Below are 25,556 nucleotides of genomic sequence, written 5' to 3' on the forward strand. Positions count from 1 at the left end.
GTATTTTTCACGCTGAAACTGTTTTTTAACTCTTTATGTGAATAAGATGGATTTTTGCACCTTTAAAATTAAAGTCATATGCCCTAAGCCTGTACAGTGGCAGTATAAGTTCCCCACAGTGCCATATTGCAATGACTTGGGGTCCTCCTTTACTGCCCCATTGGTTCAAGTATGTTGCAGCATAATTACTCTTGAGGTATATAAAAACTTGTAAGCAATGTTACCGGCAAGCATCTGTTCAGACACAAAGGGGGAGATTTATCAAAACGGGCATCCTCTGTGCGCTGGAGTGAGATTCGTCTTAATAAATTAGGCACCCTTCTGTGATCCAGAAAGTCAGAGCAGGTCTAGACTTGAGCTCCTTCCCACTAAAATAAAAAAGTTATTTAGCAAATATGTCGTGCACCATAATTTGCAACTTTTCGCCACAAAAGTGGCAATAAAGCATTGATACATTTCCTATAAAATTTCCAAGCTAGGGTATGTTCGCAAAGATTGAGGAGGATTCTGCAGCATATGCACTCAGAACAGTTGCAGGTTTTTTTTTTTGCAAGAAATCAGCCACATGTCCTTTTAATGTAAACTCTGGCATGCATGAAAGCTTTTCCCTTTAACCAAACACCAGCTATAAGCAACTCTGTAATTAATGTCACAGTGCGGTTCACTGTGATACCGTGTTACCATGTTGGCTGGCTGCGCTCTGGCCTACTGCCTGCGAAGGACATGTATGCTAGTTGCTTGTGTTGTGCGTGTTGGCTGTGGTCATCTGTAGGCGTGTGCAAACCTTTCCCTGTGACTTCTATGCTCTCTGTGTCTGTTCATGTAAGAGTTCATGTTTCCTGGTCTGTATCTGAACATTAGGTGGTCAGGTGTCTTCCTTACCCTGCTGAGGTCAGTCTGTCTTCTGTCTCCAGGAAAGCTGTGTGCAGGCTGCTTGCTGTCCTGACCAGAGTGTTTGTATTTCTGACCTGATTTGTGTGGCCAGCCTGATTGTTCATTGATGTCGCATACGTCAACAATGTCTGATGCATCCACATGGCTTTTAGTTTATGCTTTGTTCCTGAGTTTGTGCCTTTGGTCTGGTCTTGTGCTCCTGTCTCATGTCTGTTTAGTATGAAGGTACCCCGGACATTATGGAGGGGTACACATGGCAATACTTCCATTGCCTGTGTATGGGTTCTGGTCACTGGGCGGTCAGTTCTCTGCCCAGTGATTAGAGGCTATTTTTAGTCGAGAGGTTTTGGAGGGAAAATTTTCCCGCTCTCCTGTGAGGATCGCTGGGATGTTCTTAATTGGTCATCTTAATGACCTATGATGTCGCTGGGATCGGGCAAAGTTTGCCCGAGCCCTGGTGACAGTGAATCATTGGTGGATTAGTGGGGTTGGGGGGCTATAAGTGTCCAGGCTCTGCGGGCTGGTTTGCCTGTTTTCCTCACCTGCCCTTGTAAAATCGAGGTCTGTTCAGGGTGGTTGATATAGTCATCCCGGGATGGGATTGACTATGATGTATTTATGGTTTAAACAAGTCTGGGTTTATGACTAGGCTCATTTTATTTATATGGTTAATATTTTGAGTATATATTAAAGTTGGTTTGAGTTTAAATAAACAGGCCTCGGCTTATCTCCACTCTCTAGTCTCGTGTTTTTATTGCATTAAGGTTTTGTAATAAAAAAAATAATAATAATATTATTATGTGTTTTGTGAGCATGTGCCATGTATTGCCATGCATGGGTTCCGATTGTGTGTACAGGTCCCTGGTTTTCTTACCAAAGGCGCTTGTACGTTGTCCCTGCACCTAGCTAGAATAGGAACTTTCAACCAGTTGGGGGCTGTCGTTTAGAGCAGATTGTCCAAGTAGGTAGAGACAGTAGTTGGGTGGAGATTAGGTCTGCATTGTTCCTTACCCGTATGTCCTGTTTGATTCTCTGAACATGTTTGTCTTGTAACCATCATTGATAAAGTCTACTTTCACACTTGCGTTTTGGCTTTCCATTTGCGAGATCCGTTCAGGGCTCTCACAGGTGGTCAAAACGGATCAGTATTGGCCTAATGCATTCTGAATGGAAAAAAATCAGCTCAGAATGCATCAGTCTGCCTCCGTTCAGTCGCCTCTCCGCTCTGGAGCTGGACACCAAAACGTTGCCTGCAGCATTTTGCTGTCCACTTGACGAAACTGAGCCAAACGGATCTGTCGTGGCACACAATGTAAGTCAATGGGGACGGATCCGTTTTCTCTGACACAATCTGGCACAATAGAAAACAGATCCGTCTCCCATTGACTTTTAATGGTGTTCAAGATGGATCCATCTTGGCTATGTTACAGATAATACAAACGGATCAGTTCATGACGGATGCGTGCGGTTGTATTATTGTAATGGATCTGTTTTTGCAGATCCATGATGGATCCGCCCAAAACGCGAGTGGTCGTTTTGGCTAGTCTGTGTCCTGAAGTCTTGTTGACATTTACCAAGATACATACCGGTTTATTTAAACAGCCTGGTTACCATTTTGTTCTTGCGAATGATGCTCCAATAGCAGATCGCAGTGGTAAGCACAAGTGTCAAGATTCAACTTTTTTTCTGAAAAACTTAGCTAGTAATAGTAATAAAACTTTTACTGGCAAATAAAAAAAAAGAATGATAAAAACTATAAGTCATGTACAGTATGTCTATAGGTCACATACTAATAAGAAACATAAGCAGCAATATGCTAATAATTTCAATAACAATAACCTATGCGCACTTCTGCAGCTAAAACCCAAAAATTTCATAGGGACATTTATTCTCCTATTTACACAGTGACCAGAAGTCTCAATTTTGTGTGGCTTGTCCATGAATTTATGGATGTTTTAAGAAAAGGTCCTTACTGGACATTGGGGGCAGCCTCTTGGTGGTGAGAATGATGAATAATTGTATGGCAGTAGCCACATGCCATCTTTGGGGAGCAAAGTGCAGCATCCTACAGGACAGGTCACACAGGATTATGGATGTCTGTCACCTAGTGCTCATTATGGACTTTTGCTGTCATTAAAATTACGACAAATATCTTAAAATTACGAAAGCCATAGGAGACAGTACAATTTCTTGGCGCATGATCAGAGCTAAGAATGCAAATGGGGAATCTGGTTATAATATTTTCTAAAATAAATAAATAAATCAAGTCTAGAAATGGAAGATCATGAAGGATAATAAACCAAAGTTGTCAAAATAAAATCAAGTTCAGATGTCAAGAAGTTACTGAAGTTGCATTACAGAATGGAAGCAATGAAGAACATAGGACAGATGTGCCACATGCAGTCACTGGAGCATTAGACATTGCTTGCAAATCATACGATTGCATGGATGAATTCTTGCAAGAAAAAAACAGGAATCAAATGAAGGAATTTAAGGATTGGTTCATGTTGGCAAAATATATATATATTAATTTTTGTTTATCCAGAAGAGCCCAGTTGCTTGATGTTTGGCAGCAATGGAATAAGAAGATGTTTATTACCATGGTTAGGTTGTAAATGCTTTTTCTGCATCACGTACAGTGAATGACAGAGGAATATGTGTGATGGTCTATGTCTGCTTCTCGTCTTCAGACATCAGCACTTCTGAAATTCATCATAAGGAAAATGAATACAGTGATGCTGAAACAATCCCAGAGAAGACTGTGCTGCCTTATATCTGCATACAGATTAGTTGGGATGGAATATCAAATGAATAATGACCTGAAGCATTAAACCTGTCTGGTTAATGCAAGTTCCTTAGTAACTAGTCAGTCCTGAATTGAACTACATGGGGCAGATTTACTATTGCACATGTGCCAGAATTTGATAGTCTTTTCATGTCACACTTGGCAAGGGGGCTTAGCAGAGAGTGAGTATGGCTTAGCAGGAAATGGGCAACTGCTTATTGTGGAATATAATTCTGCTGCAAAGTATGGCAAATAATAGGCGGTATACACTTAGACTAGACATGCTAAAGTTGTACCACATTTATCATCCAGCATCAGCCAGTGACTGTTATGACTGTAAGGTAAACTATGGAGGTAAAATATAAAGGTCACCATCCATAAAAACAGCCAAGCAAACTTAAACTGCTACCAATCTTCCTACACCACTCTGGTTAGTAGAATCTAAGGCTATCCCTAGGTTATTTACCAGAACCTGCACCGAGGCTAAATGGACTTGGCTGCTAGGGACCCAGGTTACATCTGCAGAATAAGGCGACAGAAAACTGGTGCAAGCTCATAGGTAGCAGACCTTTTCGGAGGACCAAGAGGGAATACAGAAGAGTAGCCAACTAGCCAGGGTTAAAACCAGGAAAATCAGTTGAAAATTCATCAGTAGACAAGGGGTCAATCAGGAGCTAAGCAAAAGTTGGTACACAGAGGATATCTACGCAATAATAAGGGATGAGCACTAAGCACAGTAGTAAAAAAGGAGCCAAGACACATATGAAATCACAGGCACTGACCAAGAGTGCCGAATTTAAATCCCCCGCCTAGCCCTCTTACTGAACTGTTTGGCTCGACATCCCATCTCTATATTAGATGTGGCAACCTTCCAGGAACATCGGTGTGACTGGCGTACGTGCCACTCTTGATCTCCCACAGCACGGCCACATGTAATGAAGCCACAGCTGCTGGATAGAGAGACATAAACCACCTTCTAGACAAACTGGACCTTTGTATAGGTAATTGAATGGCAAGACCATTTTTTTTTGTTGATCTGCAAAATGATGGGAAAGGTGGTCCCCTGTCCTCATGCTGTAGTATTAGACTTATTTTTTGTCGATCTTTAATACTCTACCTCTAGCCAACTATGCGCCGATACTGTATCCTTGTGTGTTTCCCCTTTTATATGGAGTCATATAGAGTTTATATTTCTCATGTATTCTGTAAACATCCCTGAAAAAAATAATGGCATGCTTATCACTAGAAGTATTTAAAGGTATTGCTTCTAGGGAAGAAAATAATGCAATATGGAGGCACCAAAAAGTTATGCAGGGTGCCTACTGGTCTGTAATAAGGAGTTTGCCTGCTGCTGCCCAGGTCTGTGGACAGGAATGGTATGAAGGTGGAAATTTTTATGTGAATATTTCATGCACAGAACTGTATTTTTCTTCAGTGTGCTATCCGTTTTTGTTTTTTTCACGCATAGCACACTGGCTCATTTATTTCTGTGGAGCCATGCACACATCCGTTCTTTTTGCAGAACCATGCAGACCAATCTGCAAATTTCAGCACAGGTCTTATGCATTTGTAAAGAAGAATAGCCTTTTCTATTAATGGGAGTGAGGGAAAAAAAAGCAGAATGCGCACAGAATTGTGGATTCATTTTTTTGTTGGTGACCGAAATAGGGACATGGCCATGTGTCTGAGGCCGTGCCCGTGTTTTTTACTGGATTTCACAATATCAGTGTCAGTGCCATGAATTGCATCAGTGAGTCTGTTGTGGGATTGTGCACGCTATACACACTTCCTGCAAGCATTGCTTTATATTTAGAAAGCGGAAACTGCTGATCTAACTTCTTAAAGCAGATGTCGTGTGTACGATTCATGTTACGGCTGCCCTTGTATTGTTTGGATTTTAACTGTCATTTTAGACTGTGTCCTGTATGTACCTACATATAATATCATCTCTAAATCTGAGCACACACCCTGCTGGCAGATCACACTGTAAAACATGCACAATTTGAGTCTTTATAAAGCACAAAACTGTCAATTCCATTAAAAGCTGAATGTAATATGTAATAAAAAGCAAAACATGTTTTGGGAACATTGTGGCAGTTAGGGTTTTTTGTTGTTTCTTAGGTTGTTTGTAGACAAATTCAATGTTATTAACAATAACATAAAATATAACAAATAAAACAGTTTTTAAAAAGGGGGTTGTCCAACTTGATATCGTTTTTAGATATCCCTCGCCCCACCCAGCGGAACCTTTTTAGGGAGCCATACTTTCCTGCTCCTGGACGCAAAGTTACGATCCACCACAGTCTTCTCTGTGCATCGGTCCCCACATGTTAATGTCTGTCATGGATGGGCTCACTGCATTGTTGCAACCAATGACTTATAGCAGCAGTGATGTCAAGCAGCATGTCACCCTGGGTCATGTGCTGCTTGCAAACACGTCACCGGTGCAGCTAGTCATTTGCTGCAGTGGTGCAGGTGACTCTGTCCATGCCAGAAGTTTACATGCTGGACCGAAGCATGATATGAAGACTCTGGGTGACTTAGATTCAGGATGGGTCATCAATATTAGATCGGTGATGGCCCGACTGCCGACATCCCCGCCAATCAGGTGTTTGAACAGGCCGGTGAGTGCTGCAGTCACCTCACAGCTTACCAATCACAGTGCCACACATTGTATAGTGGCTGTGCTTAGTATTGCATCTCATGCCCATTCAGACTGAGCTCGACCTAGGCCAGGTGACCGATGTAGGCAATGTCACTGGAGTAAGAAGAGGCGCTGGGTTCACCAGAGTGCCACTGCCTCTTCGAACAGCTGATTAGCGGGGTCTCGGGAGTCTCCAAAATGAGGGCATAGTGAGAAAAGTCCATCAGTCCCAGCACATTTTTCATAATATACACCTGGAAGTAGTATAAATGATGACTGAAATCTACACCAGCTACGAGCTGGAGCACATTTCAGTCTGCGCGTGGACTGCTGGGGGAGGCATTTAATTTATATCGAGGTGTGTGCCTCGTCATAAATTAAATAAATCCTCCTGCAGCACAGGGCTAATCAAGACTGGTGTAGATAAATCAGGGCCTATAACTTTTAAGAAACAGTCAATAACTGGTAACCTATTACTATAGTACTATCTGCAACATCGGGGCTCATTTACTAAAGATGGCTTTCACACTCCAGGCATAGGCCTCTTAATAAATTGGTTGCCTTGGTGATGTCCATGCACCAGAAACGGAATAATACACCACAGAATATAGTAAAAATGTATTTCCAATTTACTGGTGTAAATTATTGTAGATGTGTAGACCTATTGTGACCCCACCTCTTCCACTAATCTCCACCCAGAAGTGTCGAGAGGCAGAAAGTCACAAATTTGTGTGAAAAATGCTGGTTGTTCAAAAAACAGTGTGACTTTTGTATGCCAGAAAAATGACTCCAAAGACTACATGTTGTATAGGCATAATAATATAGAGGTAATGTAAATTTGCAATGTACTGTGTAGGCTACAGAGGGGGAAAAAAATGAAGGGGGTATTTGGAGGAACGGGGATAGGTCCGTTTTATTTGTTAAATCTTGGAGCATTACTTAACAACATTTTACACATTCAAGGCACAATTATTAAAGGGAATGTGTCACCACCCTAGACCGTTACTGTTCATACGGTACTGTATACCCTTTTCAAATATACCTTTATGTCCAGAATAATATTCTATGTCACAGGTAACCACCCTTAAAACTTAACTTTTAATATCTATCTAAAATAGCTACAAACCCTCCAACACAAACCACATAACAGTAAAATAAGAAAACAAGATGGAAGATATCATTAGCTTGATTATCTTTGGGGCTAGGAATGGCAGAGATTGGGCCTAATATATAGGTTCAGTCTCTCTCCCTATAGCTGACCGTCTCGTTATTTGTGCCCTGCCTACAAACGGAATGGCCGCCCCTACAGGGGCGATCCCATATCAGGAACCTCCTGAATGCCCTTGGATGGCCATGAGTCGGGATGGCCCTGTTAGCTATTGTATGCTAACCTATTAGTTAATCGTTATTGTAATAGCTAACGACTAAAGGTACAAAAAACTAATATACCATAAAAAGTTATGAAAATGTAGGGATAGATCATGAAATGATTAGTCTATCTCCTGCTTATACTTGTAGATACATACTATTAGTTGTCAGATAGCACATAATCCCATATTCTAGTTAAACAGAATGTTTGAGTTGGTGGTATCAATATCCCTTTATTTCATAGATATTATGATGCCATCTAAGTTGATGACACCATTGTCCCGACGCGTTTCACCCTTACTGTACTCAGGTTCATCAGGGAACCGAATTGTATTCAGAAACAGTGGTATAAATAGTGCCTTAGTATCTAAATGATATTTCAATTGGTAGTTATGACATTGATAAATATTTGTCTACTTGCGTATCACGGATGAGGGCATTATACCCGATATCTCCATGTAGTAGCAGCCACCTGGTTATGGTTGGCTTTATGAGTTGCAGAACATGCAGAAAGATGTGTCTGTATTGCCGTGTTTAGTACTGACTAATTGCCAGGTTCCAGTAATCAGTAGGATATAATAGTACAAACCGGATTCAAAAAAAGTTGGGACACTATAGAAATCGTGAATAAATACTGAATGCAATGATGTGGAGGTGCCAACTTCTAATATTTTATTCAGAATAGAACATAAATCACGGAACAAAAGTTTAAAATGAGAAAATGTACCATTTTAAGGGAAAAATATGTTGAATCAGAATTTCATGGTGTCAACAAATCCCCAAAAAGTTGGGACAAGGCCATTTTCACCACTGTGTGGCATCTCCCCTTCTTCTTACAACACTCAACAGACGTCTGGGGACCGAGGAGACCAGTTTCTCAAGTTTAGAAATAGGAATGCTCTCCCATTCTTGTCTAATACAGGCCTCTAACTGTTCAATCGTCTTTGGCCTTCTTTGTTGCACCTTCCTCTTTATGATGCGCCAAATGTTCTCTATAGGTGAAAAATCTGGACTGCAGACTGGCCATTTCAGTACCCGGATCCTTCTCCTACGCAGCCATGATGTTGTGATTGATGCAGAATGTGGTCTGGCATTATCTTGTTGAAAAATGCAGGGTCTTCCCTGAAAGAGATGACGTCTGGATGGGAGCATATGTTGTTCTAGAACCTGAATATATTTTTCTGCATTGATGGTGCCTTTCCAGACATGCAAGCTGCCCATGCCACACGCACTCATGCAACCCCATACCATCAGAGATGCAGGCTTCTGAACTGAGCGTTGATAACAACTTGGGTTGTCCTTGTCCTCTTTGGTCCGGATGACATGGCGTCCCAGATTTCCAAAAAGAACTTTGAATCATGACTCGTCTGACCACAGAACAGTCTTCCATTTTGCCACACTCCATTTTAAATGATCCCTGGCCCAGTGAAAATGCCTGAGCTTGTGGATCTTGCTTAGAAATGGCTTCTTCTTTGCACTGTAGAGTTTCAGCTGGCAACGGCGGATGGCACGGTGGATTGTGTTCACTGACAATGGTTTCTGGAAGTATTCCTGAGCCCCTTCTGTGATTTCCTTTACAGTAGCATTCCTGTTTGTGGTGCAGTGTCGTTTAAGGGCCCGGAGATCACGGGCATCCAGTATGGTTTAACGGCCTTGACCCTTACACACAGAGATTGTTCCAGATTCTCTGAATCTTCGGATGATGTTATGCACAGTTGATGATGATAGATGCAAAGTCTTTGCAATTTTTCGCTGGGTAACACCTTTCTGATATTGCTCCACTATCTTTCTGCGCAACATTGTGGGAATTGGTGATCCTCTACCCATCTTGGCTTCTGAGAAAGACTGCCACTCTGAGAAGCTCTTTTTATACCCAATCATGTTGTCAATTGACCTAATTAGTGTTAATTGGTCTTCCAGCTCTTCGTTATGCTCAAATTTACTTTTTCCAGCCTCTTATTGCTACTTGTCCCAACTTTTTTGGGATTTGTTGACACCGTGAAAATTTGAATCAACGTATTTTTCCTTTAAAATGATACATTTACTCTGATTAAATGTTTGATTTGTCATCTACGTTCTATTACAAATAAAATATTGACATTTGCCATCTCCACATCATTGCATTCAGTTTTTATTCACAATTTGTTTAGTGTCCCAACTTTTTTGGAATCCGGTTTGTACTTCAGTGGTGTCTCCACCGACCTTTTAGATGGTAAATCTACAGGGCCCAGTCCATGTATGATAACTCTGAACCAGTGTGCAGTGTTTTCTGTCAACGTGCAGCGTCCGATGGCCTCCCGGTGTCTGCAACATTACAGCGCTCTATAATCCTACTCAAATAGGCAATAATGGAAACATAAATTTCGGAGAGAAAAAAGGATCAAGGCTTCCAAGCTTCCCATATCTTAGTCCACTTCTCCTGACTGTTTCTTTGCCTATATAGGGCCTTCTCATAGTTTTTAACCTTATTAACCACATTTTTCCAAGTATTCAAGTTTGGAACATCTCGTGAGAACCAAACTCAGGTAATCAGAAGTTTCGCCAAAAACAATATTCTATTCAAAAGACTCTTCCTATACTTATGGCAATTTACCTTAGAGAGATATACAGTACAGACCAAAAGTTTGGACACACCTTCTCATTCAAAGAGTTTTCTTTATTTTCATGACTATGAAAATTGTAGATTCACACTGAAGGCATCAAAACTATAAATTAACACATGTGGAATTATATACATAACAAAAAAATGGGAAACAACTGAAAATATGTCATATTCTAGGTTCTTCAAAGTAGCCACCTTTTGCTTTGATTACTGCTTTGCACACTCTTGGCATTCTCTTGATGAGCTTAAGGGGTAGTCACCTGAAATGGTCTTCCAACAGTCTTGAAGGAGTTCAAAGATATGCTTAGCACTTGTTGGCCCTTTTGCCTTCACTCTGCGGTCCAGCTCACCCCAAACCATCTCGATTGGGTTCAGGTCCGGTGACTGTGGATGCTAGGTCATCTGGCGCAGCACCCCATCACTCTCCTTCATGGTCAAATAGCCCTTACACAGCCTGGAGGTGTGTTTGGGGTCATTGTCCTGTTGATAAATAAATGATGGTCCAACTAAATGCAAACCGGATGGAATAGCATGCCGCTGCAAGATGTTGTGGTAGCCATGCTGGTTCAGTATGCCTTCAATTTTGAATAAATCCCCAACAGTGTCACGGCTGAGGATGGGGAAAACCCTCAGCCGTGCGATGCTAGTGGCTGCTCGGCCAGGATGACAGAATTAGGGAGCAGGTCACCTCCTATTGTGTCCCTAATCTGACCCTGACTCCTAACCATATGAGCCAACCCTGATGGTGGGGGAGCTCATACACCGGAACCTATAATCCCTGCTAGACCTCAGGATTGCCCTGGAACAAGGAGCAGGGTAAGACAACCTGTTCCTCCTAGGCACGGAGGAACAGGAGTCTCACTGGCCAAGCTGCAAGGAAAAGGGGAACACAAACAGACATATGGCTATGGCAGATGAACTACACTAGTTCCAAACCTACCTGCCACAGCCTTGCTGACTGGATCCCGTGCACACACGCTGATGTCCACACCAAACATAAATGGACACAGCACACACACATATACGCACAGGAACCCAGATCCATAGCTGCATAAAACATAGAAAGAAAAGCAACACGAACTAAACATCGCATATAACATTTATGACCACAAGGGTGGCCCTCACTGGCAGATGGTAAAAGACCAGGAGGATGACTCTAGCAGCATGCCTGAAGTACCCCTCAGACATCAGGTCTCAACTGAGGCTAAATAGCCCATGTAGCCACACCCACAAAGACACACCCAGTGCTCACACACTAGGAAGGGAATTAACCCTTCCCACACCAGGGAAGGAAATCAGCCACTTAAAGGGGACGTGCACACATACAAACACCTCGTGCACAACAAACACAAGGCACACCTAAATAGACAGGTTGGCAGGTGCAACCACATGCAATGACAGCGAGCAGCCTAGCAACCAGCTCCAGCTGCTCTACTGCCACATACCTTATGTTGCCAGTGGCAACAACAGGTGAGGCAACATACTTCAGCCCTCATCTGTGATTGACAACAACCCCAGACCGCAGGCAACTGCATGCGGTTCAGGAGTCACGGCCATAACCATGGTTGTGACATAGAGTCCATCCGTTCACCTTTTCTGCATCGCACAAAGACACGGTGGTTGGAACCAAATATCTCAAATTTGGACTCATCAGACCAAAGCACAGATTTCCACTGGTCTAATGTCCATTCCTTGTGTTCTTTAGCCCAAACAAGTCTCTTCTGCTTGTTGCCTGTCCTTAGCAGTGATTTTCTAGCAGATATTCTACCATGAAGACCTGATTCACACAGTCTCCTCTTAACAGTTGTTCTAGAGATGTGTCGGCTGCTAGAACTCTGTGTGGCATTGGCCTGGTCTCTAATCTGAGCTGCTGTTAACCTGCGACTTCTGAGGCTGGTGACTCGGATTAACTTATCCTCCGCAGCAGAGGTGACTCTTGGTCTTCCTTTCCTAGGGCGGTCCGCATGTGAGCCAGTTTCTTTGTAGCGCTTGATGATTTTCGTGACTGCACTTGGGGACACTTTCAAAGTTTTCCCAATTTTTCGGACTGACTGACCTTCATTTCTTAAAGTAATGATGGCCACTCATTTTTCTTTACTTAGCTGCATGTTTCTTGCCATAATACAAATTCTAACAGTCTATTCAGTAGGACTATCAGCTGTGTATCCACCTGACTTCTACACAACGCAACTGATGGTCCCAACCCCATTTATAAGGCAAGAAATCCCACTTATTAAACCTGACAGGGCACACCTGTGAAGTGAAAACCAGTTCAGGTGACTACCTCTTTAAGCTCATCAAGAGAATGCCAAGAGTGTGCAAAGCAGTAATCAAAGCAAAAGGTGGCTACTTTGAAGAACCTAGAATATGGCATATTTTCAGCTGTTTCACACTTTTTTGTTATGTATATAATTCCACATGTGTTAATTCATAGTTTTGATGCCTTCAGTGTGAATCTACAATTTTCATAGTCATGAAAATAAAGAAAACTCTTTGAATGAGAAGGTGTGTCCAAACTTTTGGTCTGTACTGTACATTCAACCAAAAATGGAATCGTGAGTCTCAATTTCTGATTAATAAAATTACTAATGGCAGACCAGTATTCTTTTAATTCTGGACAAGACCAGAGCATGTGTAAGTGATCACCCCCAAAATAACCACACCATGGACACTTAGAGCTATCTCTTAACCTACATTTATTGAGCCACAAAGGCGTGACATAACATCTATGTAAAATATTAAATTGTATTACTACATGATTAAAGTTATGTAATATTGAACTCAAATTCCATAAAATATTTCTCCATCCCTCTAATTCAATCCTTGGACAATCTACTCCCCAGGCCCATTGTCCTCGTGGTTGTGTTTTATTAAATAGTGCCTTAAGTAGGAAATTATATAAGTGTGCAATCCTAAATTCCCTAGAAATTCATTTAAGGAGATAGAGATATCTATCTCCAACAGTGATTTATTCTTTACACTAGAAAGTGCCAAACATAATTGAAAATATCTAAACCAAGACAAACCAGCCATAGTCTCAGTTTGTGCTAACACCGAGAACGGAAGTATCTCTCCATTTTTCACCACTTGTGCTATATATACAACATTATTTTTTTTGCCAATACTGGTCATTGGCTATTTTATCTAAAGCCTGTAGTTGAAAATTGTACCAGAAGGAAGTACACTGAAGAGATCCTGTTATTTTCAGCCATCTTCTAATAGTGTCCCATGTCTTAGATAATCACTTTTTAGCCTCTCTATACTCCTGTTGTATATTAATTGCCCCGATTCCAATATTGTGAAAATGTTGTTATGCAGAGATCTCCTCACCAGAGTAGTACACATTACAATACACTTTTCTTCCATTCACAATATAGCCAAAGTTGCCCGGCTATAAAATAGCCCTTAAAATGGGGAAGATTCAATCCTCCCTGATCCAAGGGCTTATATAAATATTCCAATTTAAGCCTTACCCTCTTTCTTCCCCACAACAATACATTATTAAGTCTCTCGATAAGCTTAAAAAACGTATCCTCTATCCATATAGGTGAATTCATGAGGATACATAGGAGCTGGGGCAAAATCACTATCTTAATCAGGGAGACTCTATCCGCTCTAGATAAGGGAAGTCGGAGCCATATCCCAATTTTGGACCTCAACTTAGTTAGTAATGGAATCAAATTAAGCTGTACAAAATCTTCAGTCTTAGGAGATAATCAACTATGTTAACTGACTATAATAATAATACATTAGTATTGTAAATTACTCTACACCCCAATGAGACAATCGGTAATGGAAAGCATATATGTTTTATGTCTCTGATGTATTGTTGGAGTATGAAGAGTAAGTGATGGTATCCAGAGGGACACAAGGGTATGGAGGCACCACAACAAGATCATTGTTAATTGTTTATTGATTTCAGCATTTTGCAGTGACAGTTTGTATTGTCACTTTTGTTTTCAGACCGTCTTATGACTGGATGCGAAGAGTCACACAGAGGAAAAAAACATCAAAAAAGGGAAAGGTTTGCCTTCTGTTCGACCATCTGGAGCCTGTGGAGCTGGCAGAGCACCTAACATTTCTTGAATATAAAGCATTCAGAAGGATAGCTGTAAGGATACATCCTATTTCATTTACCTTCTATTATGTTTGCATTGACAATATGCAAATACTGACAAGCTCTAAATGTATATTTGTTCCTAATGGAAGATATTGAGGTCCTTATTCGCAAGAACACATAACCTTAACACTCCTTATGAAGGGCCATACATGCACAACTAATAAGGCTGCAGGCACGGTCTACAATATGGGGCCCATCTGCTTCCACAGACTGTGCTGTTCACTCTGTTTTGCATGTAATACTATTATTTACTGTGGGAAACTGCATAGTGGAGAGCTATCATAAAAACCTTATTATTTTAAGCCATAAAAGATTTGCATATTCTAAAAAAAATCACAAATTGTTTAACCCTTTCCCAACCACTCCATGTAAACATACCCCTTGCAGCAAAACTGCGGGCTGCCGATTGGTCCGTAAAGGAACCTAAAGCCTTGTGCAGCTTTCCAGGCCTGCCATAGGAAACTGCCCATTAAGCCCTGGTTGCAGTATCCTGGGAAAATCCCATAGACATCAATATTATCCTATTATCGCATGTTGAAGTCCCCTAGAAGGACTAGAAAGAATAGAAGTAAAATTTAATTAAATGTTTTTAAAAAAAATATTTAAAACATGCAAAGGATTAAACATAAAAAATAACCTCCTTTCCAAATTTTACATATGAAAAAAATTAAACAAAAAAATTAAATATATAATGGTTATCGCCGTGTTCGAAATTGTCTGAGCTGTTAAAACATAGACGTTTTTATCCTGTATGTTAAATGTATAACAGAATTTTTTTTTAAAACAGTGATCAAAAAGTTGCATGCACCTGAGAAGGGCACTAATAAAAATTGAAGCTCACCCTGCAAAAAAATGCTCTAACACACTTCTGTAGATGGAAATATAAAAAAAGTTATAAATGTCAGAATATGGCAGTGCAAATACATTTTTGAATTTTTCAAACAATTATATTTTTCCAAAGGTAGTAAAAATATAATAAAAATAAGTTTGTTATTGCTATAAGTGTATTGATCCAAAGAATAAGGTTTTCATGTAATTTTTACTGCCCAGTAAATGTTGTAAAATCATAACAAACCCCAAAAATTCCATTTTCCATTTTTTTTTTATTTTCAGCCCCCCAAAGAATTTTTTTGCCATTCCAGAAAATAAACAACTGAAAAAGGTATGGCTTTTGAAAGGTTGGGAGGCAAAAACACAATTGAAAAAATGATAATTGGCCTGCTTAAAGGTTTTGCATCCAGATGCCTGTGTAAAACAGCAGAAACCCAGAGCGATTCATCTTTAATGACCCGACAACCGCCGTACATATACAGCGGATGTCAGGAAGGGGTTAAAAAAATCAAGAAAACAATTACTATGACTAAAATGTAATCTAAAATTTACACATTAGGTTTATGCCTTTTTCATTAAAATGTTCGAAATGAACATACCAAACACACTAAGGCCTTTTGCACACTAATGTATTTTATTTCCGTTTCCATTCCGTTTTTCGGTCCGTATGCGGAACCATTTATTTCAATGGTTCCGCAAAAAAAAAAAAGGAAGGTACTCCTTGTGCATTCCGTTTCTGTATTTCCGCATATATCCGTTCCGCTAAAAGATAGAACTTGTCCTTTTATTGTCCGTATAACGGACAAGGATAGTACTGTTCTATTAGGGGTCAGCTGTTCCGTTCCGCAAAATACGGAATGCACATGGACGCCATCCGTATTTTTTGCGGGTCCGTTTTTTGTGGACTACAAAATACACATGGTTGTGTGCAAGAAGCCTAAGAGAGCAATCAATAGAAACTACTATATAAGGGGACAGATATATGACAAGGTCGGCATTTACACATGTAATACAAAAAAATAATAATTCTCAGGTTGTTTTAACCCCTTCCCGACATCCAAAGTGCATGTATGGAGGATGTTGGGTCTTTAAAGATGGCACCGGCCGTGTTTTGGACGCTTTACCTACCAAAGGAAATCGAATAACAAGTGATAAGAAGTCATACACTTCAAAATGGTATCAATGAAAACTACAGATCATCCCACAAAAATGAGCCCTCACACAGCTCCATAGGCATAAAAAGTATATGGGAGTCAGAATAAGACGAGGCAAAGAAAAAATTTTTTTTATGTTTTAATTTTTTTTTAAGTATTCAAACACATAAAAAAACATAAAAATGTGGTATCGCTATAGTTACTGTTAACATGATTTTTACCACATAGGAAACGTGTAAAAACCAGACCTATAAAACTATGGCTAAATGGCATTTTTTCCCAATTCAACTCCATTTAGTTTCTCACTACAGTATGCTATCAAAAAGTACAACTTGTCCAGCAAAAAACAAGACCTTATACAACTATGTGAACGGAAAAATAAAAAATGTGTGGCTCCAGAAAGTTAGGTATGAGAAAACGAAAACAAAAAAGCTGAAAATCCCTGGGCCTTTAACGGGCTTAAACGGTATGGTGATATAGCATCCTATAACAATCCAAGAATACTCTGTGGTTTTTCCACACTGGAATCCACACGGGAAAACCTTGCGCATTCCTCTACAGGTACCCTGATAGTCCAACTAGAGTAGCATGTGATGGTACTATGCAGAAGCCAAGGCTGTGATGATCAGCTCCCATGTTAGTCATTGTCCTGGTTGTGCCAGATTGTTGTAATTTAAAAAAATCTTTGAAATGTGTCTTTTTTTTTATATTACACACCTAAGTTCATCTGTATACTTTTCTTGTTCTCCAGTTTACAGATTACCAAAGCTACGTGATCCACGGAAGTTTAGTGGATAACCCAACTTTGGAGAGATCCATCGCTCTGTTTAATGGAATCTCAAAGTGGGTTCAACTTATGGTTCTCAGTAAACCAACCCCACAACAAAGAGCGGAAGTCATTACAAAGTATATCAATGTCGCTGAGGTAACTTTTATTTTTTAACTTTTAGCAAATTACTTGAAGATTTTAACATTTTAAATATTAAAATCTTCTGTGACCAACATTAGTGAAGACTAACAATATATGTGCAATTAAAAGGGTTTTCCGGGATTTTCATATTGATTGCCTTTCTTCAGGATGGGTCATCAATATGAGAACAGTGGGGGTCCAACTACCGAGACCCCTGCCAATCAGCTGTATGAAGCTGCACTTCGTGAGCACTTAGGCCTCTTCCTAAGCCTTGTGACGCCATGTTCATTGGTCACATGGCCTAGTCATAGTTCAGTCCCATTCAAGAGAATGGGCTGAGCTGCGATATGAAGCACGGCCGCTATAAATTGGAAAGCACTGTGCTTGGTAAGAAGCGAGGAGGCATTGGCGCTCACCAGAGCACTGTACATGCAGCTCAGGCCCATTCACTTGAGCTGCACGTAGGCCATATGACTAATAACCATGATGTCACTGGCCTAGATAGAGCCCTAAGCACTCACTGGAGTCCCACTGCCTCGTCAAACAGTATCACAGGAGTCCCAGGAGTCAGACCCCCACTGATCTCATATTGAAGACCTATCCTGAGGATACGTCATCAATATGAAAATTCCAGTTAAATGAACCCAATATACTCCTCACTTCTAATGTTTTCAACTCCCTTGGCAATCGATCTATGACAATAGAGGACTTCAATAGCATACTTTTTATATTTTGGCCAGATATAGAATATATATCACATGTAATCTTACTGAATCTATGAATTATTTCACTGCAGAAACTACTGGACCTCCAGAACTTCAATACACTGATGTCTGTGGTTGGTGGGCTAAGTCACAGCTCTATATCTCGCCTTAAGGACACTCATGCACATCTCAGTTCTGACGTAACAAAGGTATATAATGTAAATTCTGCTATAATATAGGAAACATTGTGACATCGGATCATTACATCATTACTGTCTTATTGTTAGTATAATAAGGCCAAGAAGAAAATACGTAGAGCTAATGCATACAGATCCTATGGGCCCTCTGCGTGTGTTAGAATTCATACAGAGGCACACAGAGGGTTGTGGCATGCTTCATTACTTGCGGCATTACGGAGGTGTTATAGAGAATATGGTGCCTCATAGCGAGTGGTGGCAGCAGCATTGAGTATGGGGGAGTATGGGGGAGCCTACAATGACTTTGAGAGGGCAGGTCCCTGGGAAAAGAGGACACAGGTTAGACTCTGTACCACAGAGAATGCCTACTTACATATATTAGGCTACCTTCACATCTCTGGTTTGAATTCCTGCAGGCTGTTCTAGCAGAGTACAGCCTACCACAATTCTCTGGATCCAGCGCTTATGGATGCGGATGGAATATCGTCCGGACCTATTAAGTATAATGGGGTCGGGCAAGATCCATACGCATTCCGGAAGACAAGCGAAGAACCGGCCAGGCACAAACCACTGCATTCTCCGGTTTGTGGCCATCTGATTCCCCGCTTGTCTGGTGGAACAGCCGTGCCAGAGCTTCACACCAGGTGTGAAAGTAGCTTTATGGACGTATAGACACTTTGGGGGGTAATTTATTAAGACCAGCGTTATAGACACAGGTCTTAATAACCCTTGTGCTTGCCATGGATCCGCCAAATTTAATTAGAGGCGCCGGCTTCTACATAACTTCAGCGTATACACTGCCGGTCTAAATGTCAGCCAGTTTCCTAGCTGGTCTTACATTTAGGCCTTTTTGTACACCTACAACAGGCGTAAATAATGATAAATGAGAGGGGCCTCTGGTCTGTTCCCTTCCCAGTTAATGGCAAACCCCTTCTTTCTTAGATCTGGCAGGACCAGGGAAAGGTTGCAGATTGCAGCCCAAATAACCTTTGCACCACAATCTATGACAGATATACGCCAGAAAACTGGTGTATATCAGTTGGTAAATGTGGTAAATGACCCCCAATGTGTATTGCTGCATTGAATCTTAGAGAAAAAAAGTATTTTATATTCCAAACTATTAAATTATGTATTTATAATTATAAAACTATTGAATTATTATACAGTATAAATTTATACATAAATTATTATTTCAAATTACAGAGGTATTTTGCTTACAGAAGCGCTAAATGATGGCACACAAGCAATGATCTACCTTCTATGGATGCAGACTACGTTCTGAACTCCTTCATCTCTTCCAATATGAAAACCTATTAGGGGGAACTCAGCACAAATACATTATTACAGCTTCCTTTTGTAACTGCATAAGTTCCTTTGCACTGAGCTCCCCCTAGGGGTGGCTGCAGACAGTCAGAAGCAGGAGATTTATCATTGTATTTATGCCACATTTATGATGCACCTGTTCCACTTTTTCTGTTATAGAAATCAGATAAAGTGGGTAGGGTCAAGGATGACCTTTTTATTAAAATTTTTTGAATGAATATTTTGTCCTCATAATAAAAAAAGAAACTGTAAATTTATCAGAAATCTGATGCATTGCACTTTGCATCCTGCATTGCTTAGGAGTGATTGACACACTCATTCTGGTAAACTAGGTGGAGCAGGGGGCCCCCACAGATTTGCTATGAGACCCTATGAGATCTGTTTTCGCCCCCGCACAAGGGTTACCTAGGTCTATAATACTGACCTATAGGTCCTCCATGAGCTTTATCCGCATCTTCATCTACTTTGATGAAGATGATACCCATGTGTGGTACATGTTCCTAGACATATGCAGGTTTGCCAACAAAGCATAACAATATCTTTCGTCAAATGATCGGAAACATTTTATGTTTAGTGAGATAGTAATAAAACAATCAAATATAATAAAATGCTTTCTCACTTCCCTTGCAGGTGTGGAATGAAATGACTGAGCTGGTCTCATCTAATGGAAACTACTGTAATTATCGCAAAGCCTTCGCCGAGTGCGAAGGATTCAAAATTCCCATTCTTGGTGTTCACTTAAAAGACTTAATAGCGGTGCATGTTATTTTTCCCGACTGGATAGATGACAACAAAGTGAACACGGTAAAAATGCAGCAGTTATATGTCACCCTCAATGAACTGGTTTCACTGCAGAGTGCCTCTCATCACCTAGAAACCAGTATGGATTTAATTAACCTCTTAACGGTAAGTATTTTATACAGCATTGCTGCATTCTGTCCATTTAGCAAATATCGTAATCCCTGAAAGTATGGGTCTAAATACTGTTTAAAAGGCTGTACTGATTCAGAAAAAAGGTAGCTTTCTTCCGAAAACAGTGCCACACTGGTCCACTGGTTGTATGAGGTATTACAGCACTGTCCCATTTGCGCAGGATTTTTGTCTTCTCGTGGATTCTGCATGAAAAAGCCTCATATTAACCCTATGGAATGACAAAAGGGCTGATTCTTGTGGGGATTTGCACCACATCTACTGCACATCCATGTCAGAAATCTAAATGTCAGCCTCGGATTTCTGCCATGGATCCTCTTGTGAAATACACATTGGATTTCAGTGTAGTTTGGCCCAGATCTTTTGTTAATTAGACAAACCAGATATTTTTAATTATAGGCTTTGTCCAAGATTTTGATTGCCTATCCTCAGAACAGGTAATCTCTATCTGATCGGCAGAGCTGATCGCTGATCAGCTGTTTGAAGAGGCTGCAATCGTCGACTCCTCACAGCTTACCCAGGACAGTATCATGTCATTGTATAGCCATGTGCTTGGCATTGTAGCTCAGGTCCATTCACTTGGGACTGAGCTGCACATAGGCCAAGTGACCCATGAATATGATGTCACTGGCTTACGAAGAGGCTGCAGCTGTCACCAGAGAGCAATAGCCTAGTCAAACAGCTGATCGGTGGGGGGCTGACACCCTGCATACCCTCCGATCAGCTGTTTGACGAGGCTGTGGAGCTCAGGTGACTGCTGCAGCCTCTTCGTAAACCAGTGGCATCACTTTCATAGGTCACGTGACCTATGTGCAGCTCAGTCCCATATTGATGACTTGTCCTGAGGATAGGGCATCAATATCAAAATCTCAGGCAACCCCTTTAGGAATTTTGCAAATCTTCTTCATTCTTTATTTTGTTAACATAAAATTGATATCAAAAGTAAAGTGTGCACAGCATTTTAAAGACAATCTGTCTGATACTTCTGTAAACCTCAATTAAATTGAAGAGTTTTGGGCTAATTATCGGTAGTAAGTCTCAATAGTAATGCTTCTTCCTGATAACTGGCCCGTATAATTATGCCACCGATCAGTTGATAAATGAGTCAAATGAGTTTGCATCAGGATGAAAGATGCAGGATTATCAGCACGGATGTGATGACTATAATCTTTAGAGCTGAGGTAGCAATTGTTTCTCCTCCATTTTATCTGCATCTTTCTATGTCAATGCAAATGAGCACTGATTGACGTGCTTATCGACAATCAGCGCTCTTCCTGCCTGAACATTAGGCAATCTAATAGGGGCCTTACACAGAAAACGCTATCATTCACTGATTCACAATATGGTCCCTGTTAGGGATCGACCGATTTTGAACGTTATCGGTATCGGCATCTATTTGGCCAATATTCCAATAACTTATTGGGAACACAGATCGCGCTGCTGTCAGCGCTCTCTGTGTTCCCTCAGCAGCACAGGGGAGAAGGTAGCAGTGTCTCCCTCCCCCGCTGCAGCCAATGAGAGGAAGGAGGACAAGAGGAGGGGCGGGGCTGTGGCCACTGCGCCACCAATGAAGAGACATCTCTCATTAATTCATATACAGGAGGCGGGAGCTGGCTGCAGAATCACATAGCCAGCTCCCGACCTCTATGAGCGGTAGCTGCGATCTGCGGTAATCCCTCAGGTGCTGCGGGTCGCAGCTACCGCTCATAGAGGTCAGGAGCCGGCTATGTGATTCTGCAGCCAGCTCCCGCCTCCTGTATATGAATGCGCCCCCCCCAAGCCCCCCAGTATTAATCATTGGTGGCGCAGTGCGACCCCCACCCGCACCCCAGTATTAAAAACATTGGTGGCGCAGTGCACCCCCCCCTAGTATTAATCATTGGTGGCAGTGTCCACAGGGTCCCCTCTCCCCTGCTCCTCCGATCGGAGCCCCAGCAGTGTAAGCCTGGGGCTCCGATCAGTTACCATGGCAGCCAGGATGCTATTGAAGCCCTGGCTGCCATGGTAATCTCCATGCTGCTGTGTGCACAAAGCACAGAGCAGCAGGGACAGTGTGAGGTCCTATTCACCCTGACAGAGATCTATTAGGGTGAATAGGACAAGGGTTCTAGTCCCTAAGGGGGCTAAAAGTTAGTAAAAAAAAAAAAAAAAACACCAAAATATTAAGTATGAATGAAAAAGAAAGATTTCCAAAAAAAAAAACCTACACGTTAACAATAAACATATTAATTTTCTGCAGATTTGTGTAGGATTTTTTTTTTTCAAAAATGAAAATTCCCAGAATATCGGTATAAATTATCGGCTATCGGCCTGAAAGTCCACAAATTATTGGTATCGGCCCTAAAAAATCTATATTGGTCGATCCCTAGTCCTTGTGTACAAATGAACTCTTCTGAGGCAATTTTTTAAATGCATGTTACTAATTTTTGGCTAAAAATAATTTTTTCAATTGGCCTTTTTTTAAATGTTGAGCTGTTCTGCCACAAAGGGTTAACAGTTTTTTTTAGCTGTGTGACTGGTATCTCTAAACTACTAAGAGGTCATAAACACCTATTTAAGCCACATTATCATCAGCAAGATAAGAACTGAGCTATAATGAGTGTTTAGGAGGTCAGAGAGCAGAGATAAGGAGTCTGTCTGCTCCTGGTCTGATGGAAAAGACAGAAAATACAAAGGGTGCTACTAGAGCATCTTAGAAGTACAGAAAAAAGCCATATTTTTAATAAAGACCAATTAAAAAATTATTTTTAGCTCAAAATGAGTACAATGCAATAATAAACAAAAAATGCCCCCAAAGGTGTACATAGCCTTTAAATGTATAAAAATTTATAAATAACAAGTTTTATTGAAGCTTTGCACACGAAACTACATATCAATGCACTCAGCTGCTCCTGCTCTATAACCGGCAGCCTTAAGATTACACTGCATTTTATAGTGAAAGGTTTAACTTTTTGTCTCTTCCTTTCTCCAATACAAGATGATAATTATGACATAATATATCTATATATATATATATATATATATATATATATATATATATATACAGTCCAGACCAAAAGTTTGGACACACCTTCTCATTCAAAGAGTTTTCTTTATTTTCATGACTATGAAAATTGTAGATTCACACTGAAGGCATCAAAACTATGAATTAACACATATACATAACAAAAAAGTGTGAAACAACTGAAAATATGTCGTATTCTAGGTTCTTCAAAGTAGCCACCTTTTGCTTTGATTACTGCCTTGCACACTCTTGGCATTCTCTTGATGAGCTTCAAGAGGTAGTCACCTGAAATGGTTTTCACTTCACAGGTGTGCCCTGTCAGGTTTAAAAAGTGGGATTTCTTGCCTTATAAATGGAGTTGGGACCATCAGTTGCGTTGTGGAGAAGTCAGGTGGATACACAGCTGATAGTCCTTCTGAATAGACTGTTAGAATTTGTATTATGGCAAGAAAAAAGCAGCTAAGTAAAGAAAAACGAGTGGCCATCATTGCTTTTCAGAAATGAAGGTCAGTCAGTCAGAAAAATTGGGAAAACTGTGTCCCCAAGTGCAGTCACAAAAACCATCAAGCGCTACAAAGAAACTGGCTCACATGCGGACCGCCCCAGGAAAGGAAGACCAAGAGTCACCTCTGCTGCGGAGGATAAGTTCATCCGAGTCACCAGCCTCAGAAATCGCAGGTTAACAGCAGCTCAGATTAGAGACCAGGTCAATGCCACACAGAGTTCTAGCAGCAGACACATCTCTAGAACAACTGTTAAGAGGAGACTGTGTGAATCAGGCCTTCATGGTAGAATATCTGCTAGGAAACCACTGCTAAGGACAGGCAACAAGCAGAAGAGACTTGTTTGGGCTAAAGAACACAAGGAATGGACATTAGACCAGTGGATATCTGTGCTTTGGTCTGATGAGTCCAAATTTGAGATCTTTGGTTCCAACCACCGTGTCTTTGTGCGATGCAGAAAAGGTGAACTGATGGACTCTACATGCCTGGTTCCCACCGTGAAGCATGGAGGAGGAGGTGTGATGGTGTGGGGGTGCTTTGCTGGTGAAACTGTTGGGGATTTATTTAAAATTGAAGGCATACTGAACCAGCATGGCTACCACAGCATTTTGCAGCGGCATGCTATTCCATCCGGTTTGCGTTTAGTTGGACCATCATTTATTTTTCAACAGGACAATGACCCCAAACGCACCTCCAGGCTGTGTAAGGGCTATTTGACTATGAAGGAAAGTGATGGGGTGCTGCCCCAGATGACCTGGCCTCCACAGTCACCGGACCTGAACCCAATCGAGATGGTTTGGGGTGAGCTGGACCGCAGAGTGAAGCCAAAAGGGCCAACAAGTGCTAAGCATCTCTGGGAACTCCTTCAAGACTGTTGAAAGACCATTTCAGGTGACTACCTCTTGAAGCTCATCAAGAGAATGCCAAGAGTGTGCAAAGCAGTAATTAAAGCAAAAGGTGGCTACTTTGAAGAACCTAGAATATGACATATTTTCAGTTGTTTCACACTTTTTTGTTATGTATATAATTCCACATGTGTTAATTCATAGTTTTGATGCCTTCAGTGTGAATTTACCATTTTCATAGTCATGAAAATAAAGCAAACTCTTTGAATGAGAAGGTGTGTCCAAACTTTTGGTCTGTACTGTATATATATAATTTGAAACACACCAATCTCATTTGTAACAGGACCATTAACACTTAGTTGATAAGGAAACTGTTCTCCATGATGTACTGTAGCATCAGCCCTCCATTGTACTGTATATGTACAAGTTGGTATGGTAGCTGGAACCTACAGGGGTGATATAGGTGTAACATATTTTGCATAAACATGGTATTAGACTGAAATATAAAAATCCCCATCAGTTATAATGTGTATTAGTAGAGTCCTGTGAGCATGATGTATATAACGTGTAATGAATATCATCCTATATTATTATCAGTGGATCATCTGGGTCTGATAATATATTTTCTTTCTCTTCAGTTATCACTTGATTTATACCATACAGAAGATGATATTTATAAACTTTCATTGGTGCTTGAGCCTCGGAATCCAAAATCGGTAGGAAACTTTTTTGCACAGTCAGT

General features: G+C 40.9%; 1 protein-coding gene across 4 annotated transcripts in view; it reads left to right on the forward strand.

The window, feature by feature from the left end:
- The window catches only part of RASGRP3 (RAS guanyl releasing protein 3), a 159,576-nt gene that overhangs the window by 103,698 nt on the left and 30,322 nt on the right, over positions 1-25,556 (forward strand). For all 4 annotated transcript variants that reach the window (XM_044291472.1, XM_044291470.1, XM_044291473.1 and 1 more), the window contains 5 exons: positions 14,257-14,404; positions 17,150-17,323; positions 18,105-18,221; positions 20,163-20,438; positions 25,453-25,530. In XM_044291472.1, the coding sequence (XP_044147407.1) occupies positions 14,257-14,404; positions 17,150-17,323; positions 18,105-18,221; positions 20,163-20,438; positions 25,453-25,530 (793 nt within the window). The remainder of the gene's footprint in view (positions 1-14,256; positions 14,405-17,149; positions 17,324-18,104; positions 18,222-20,162; positions 20,439-25,452; positions 25,531-25,556) is intronic.

This window comes from Bufo gargarizans, chromosome 4 (assembly GCF_014858855.1).
Source record: "Bufo gargarizans isolate SCDJY-AF-19 chromosome 4, ASM1485885v1, whole genome shotgun sequence".
Lineage (NCBI taxonomy): Eukaryota > Metazoa > Chordata > Amphibia > Anura > Bufonidae > Bufo > Bufo gargarizans.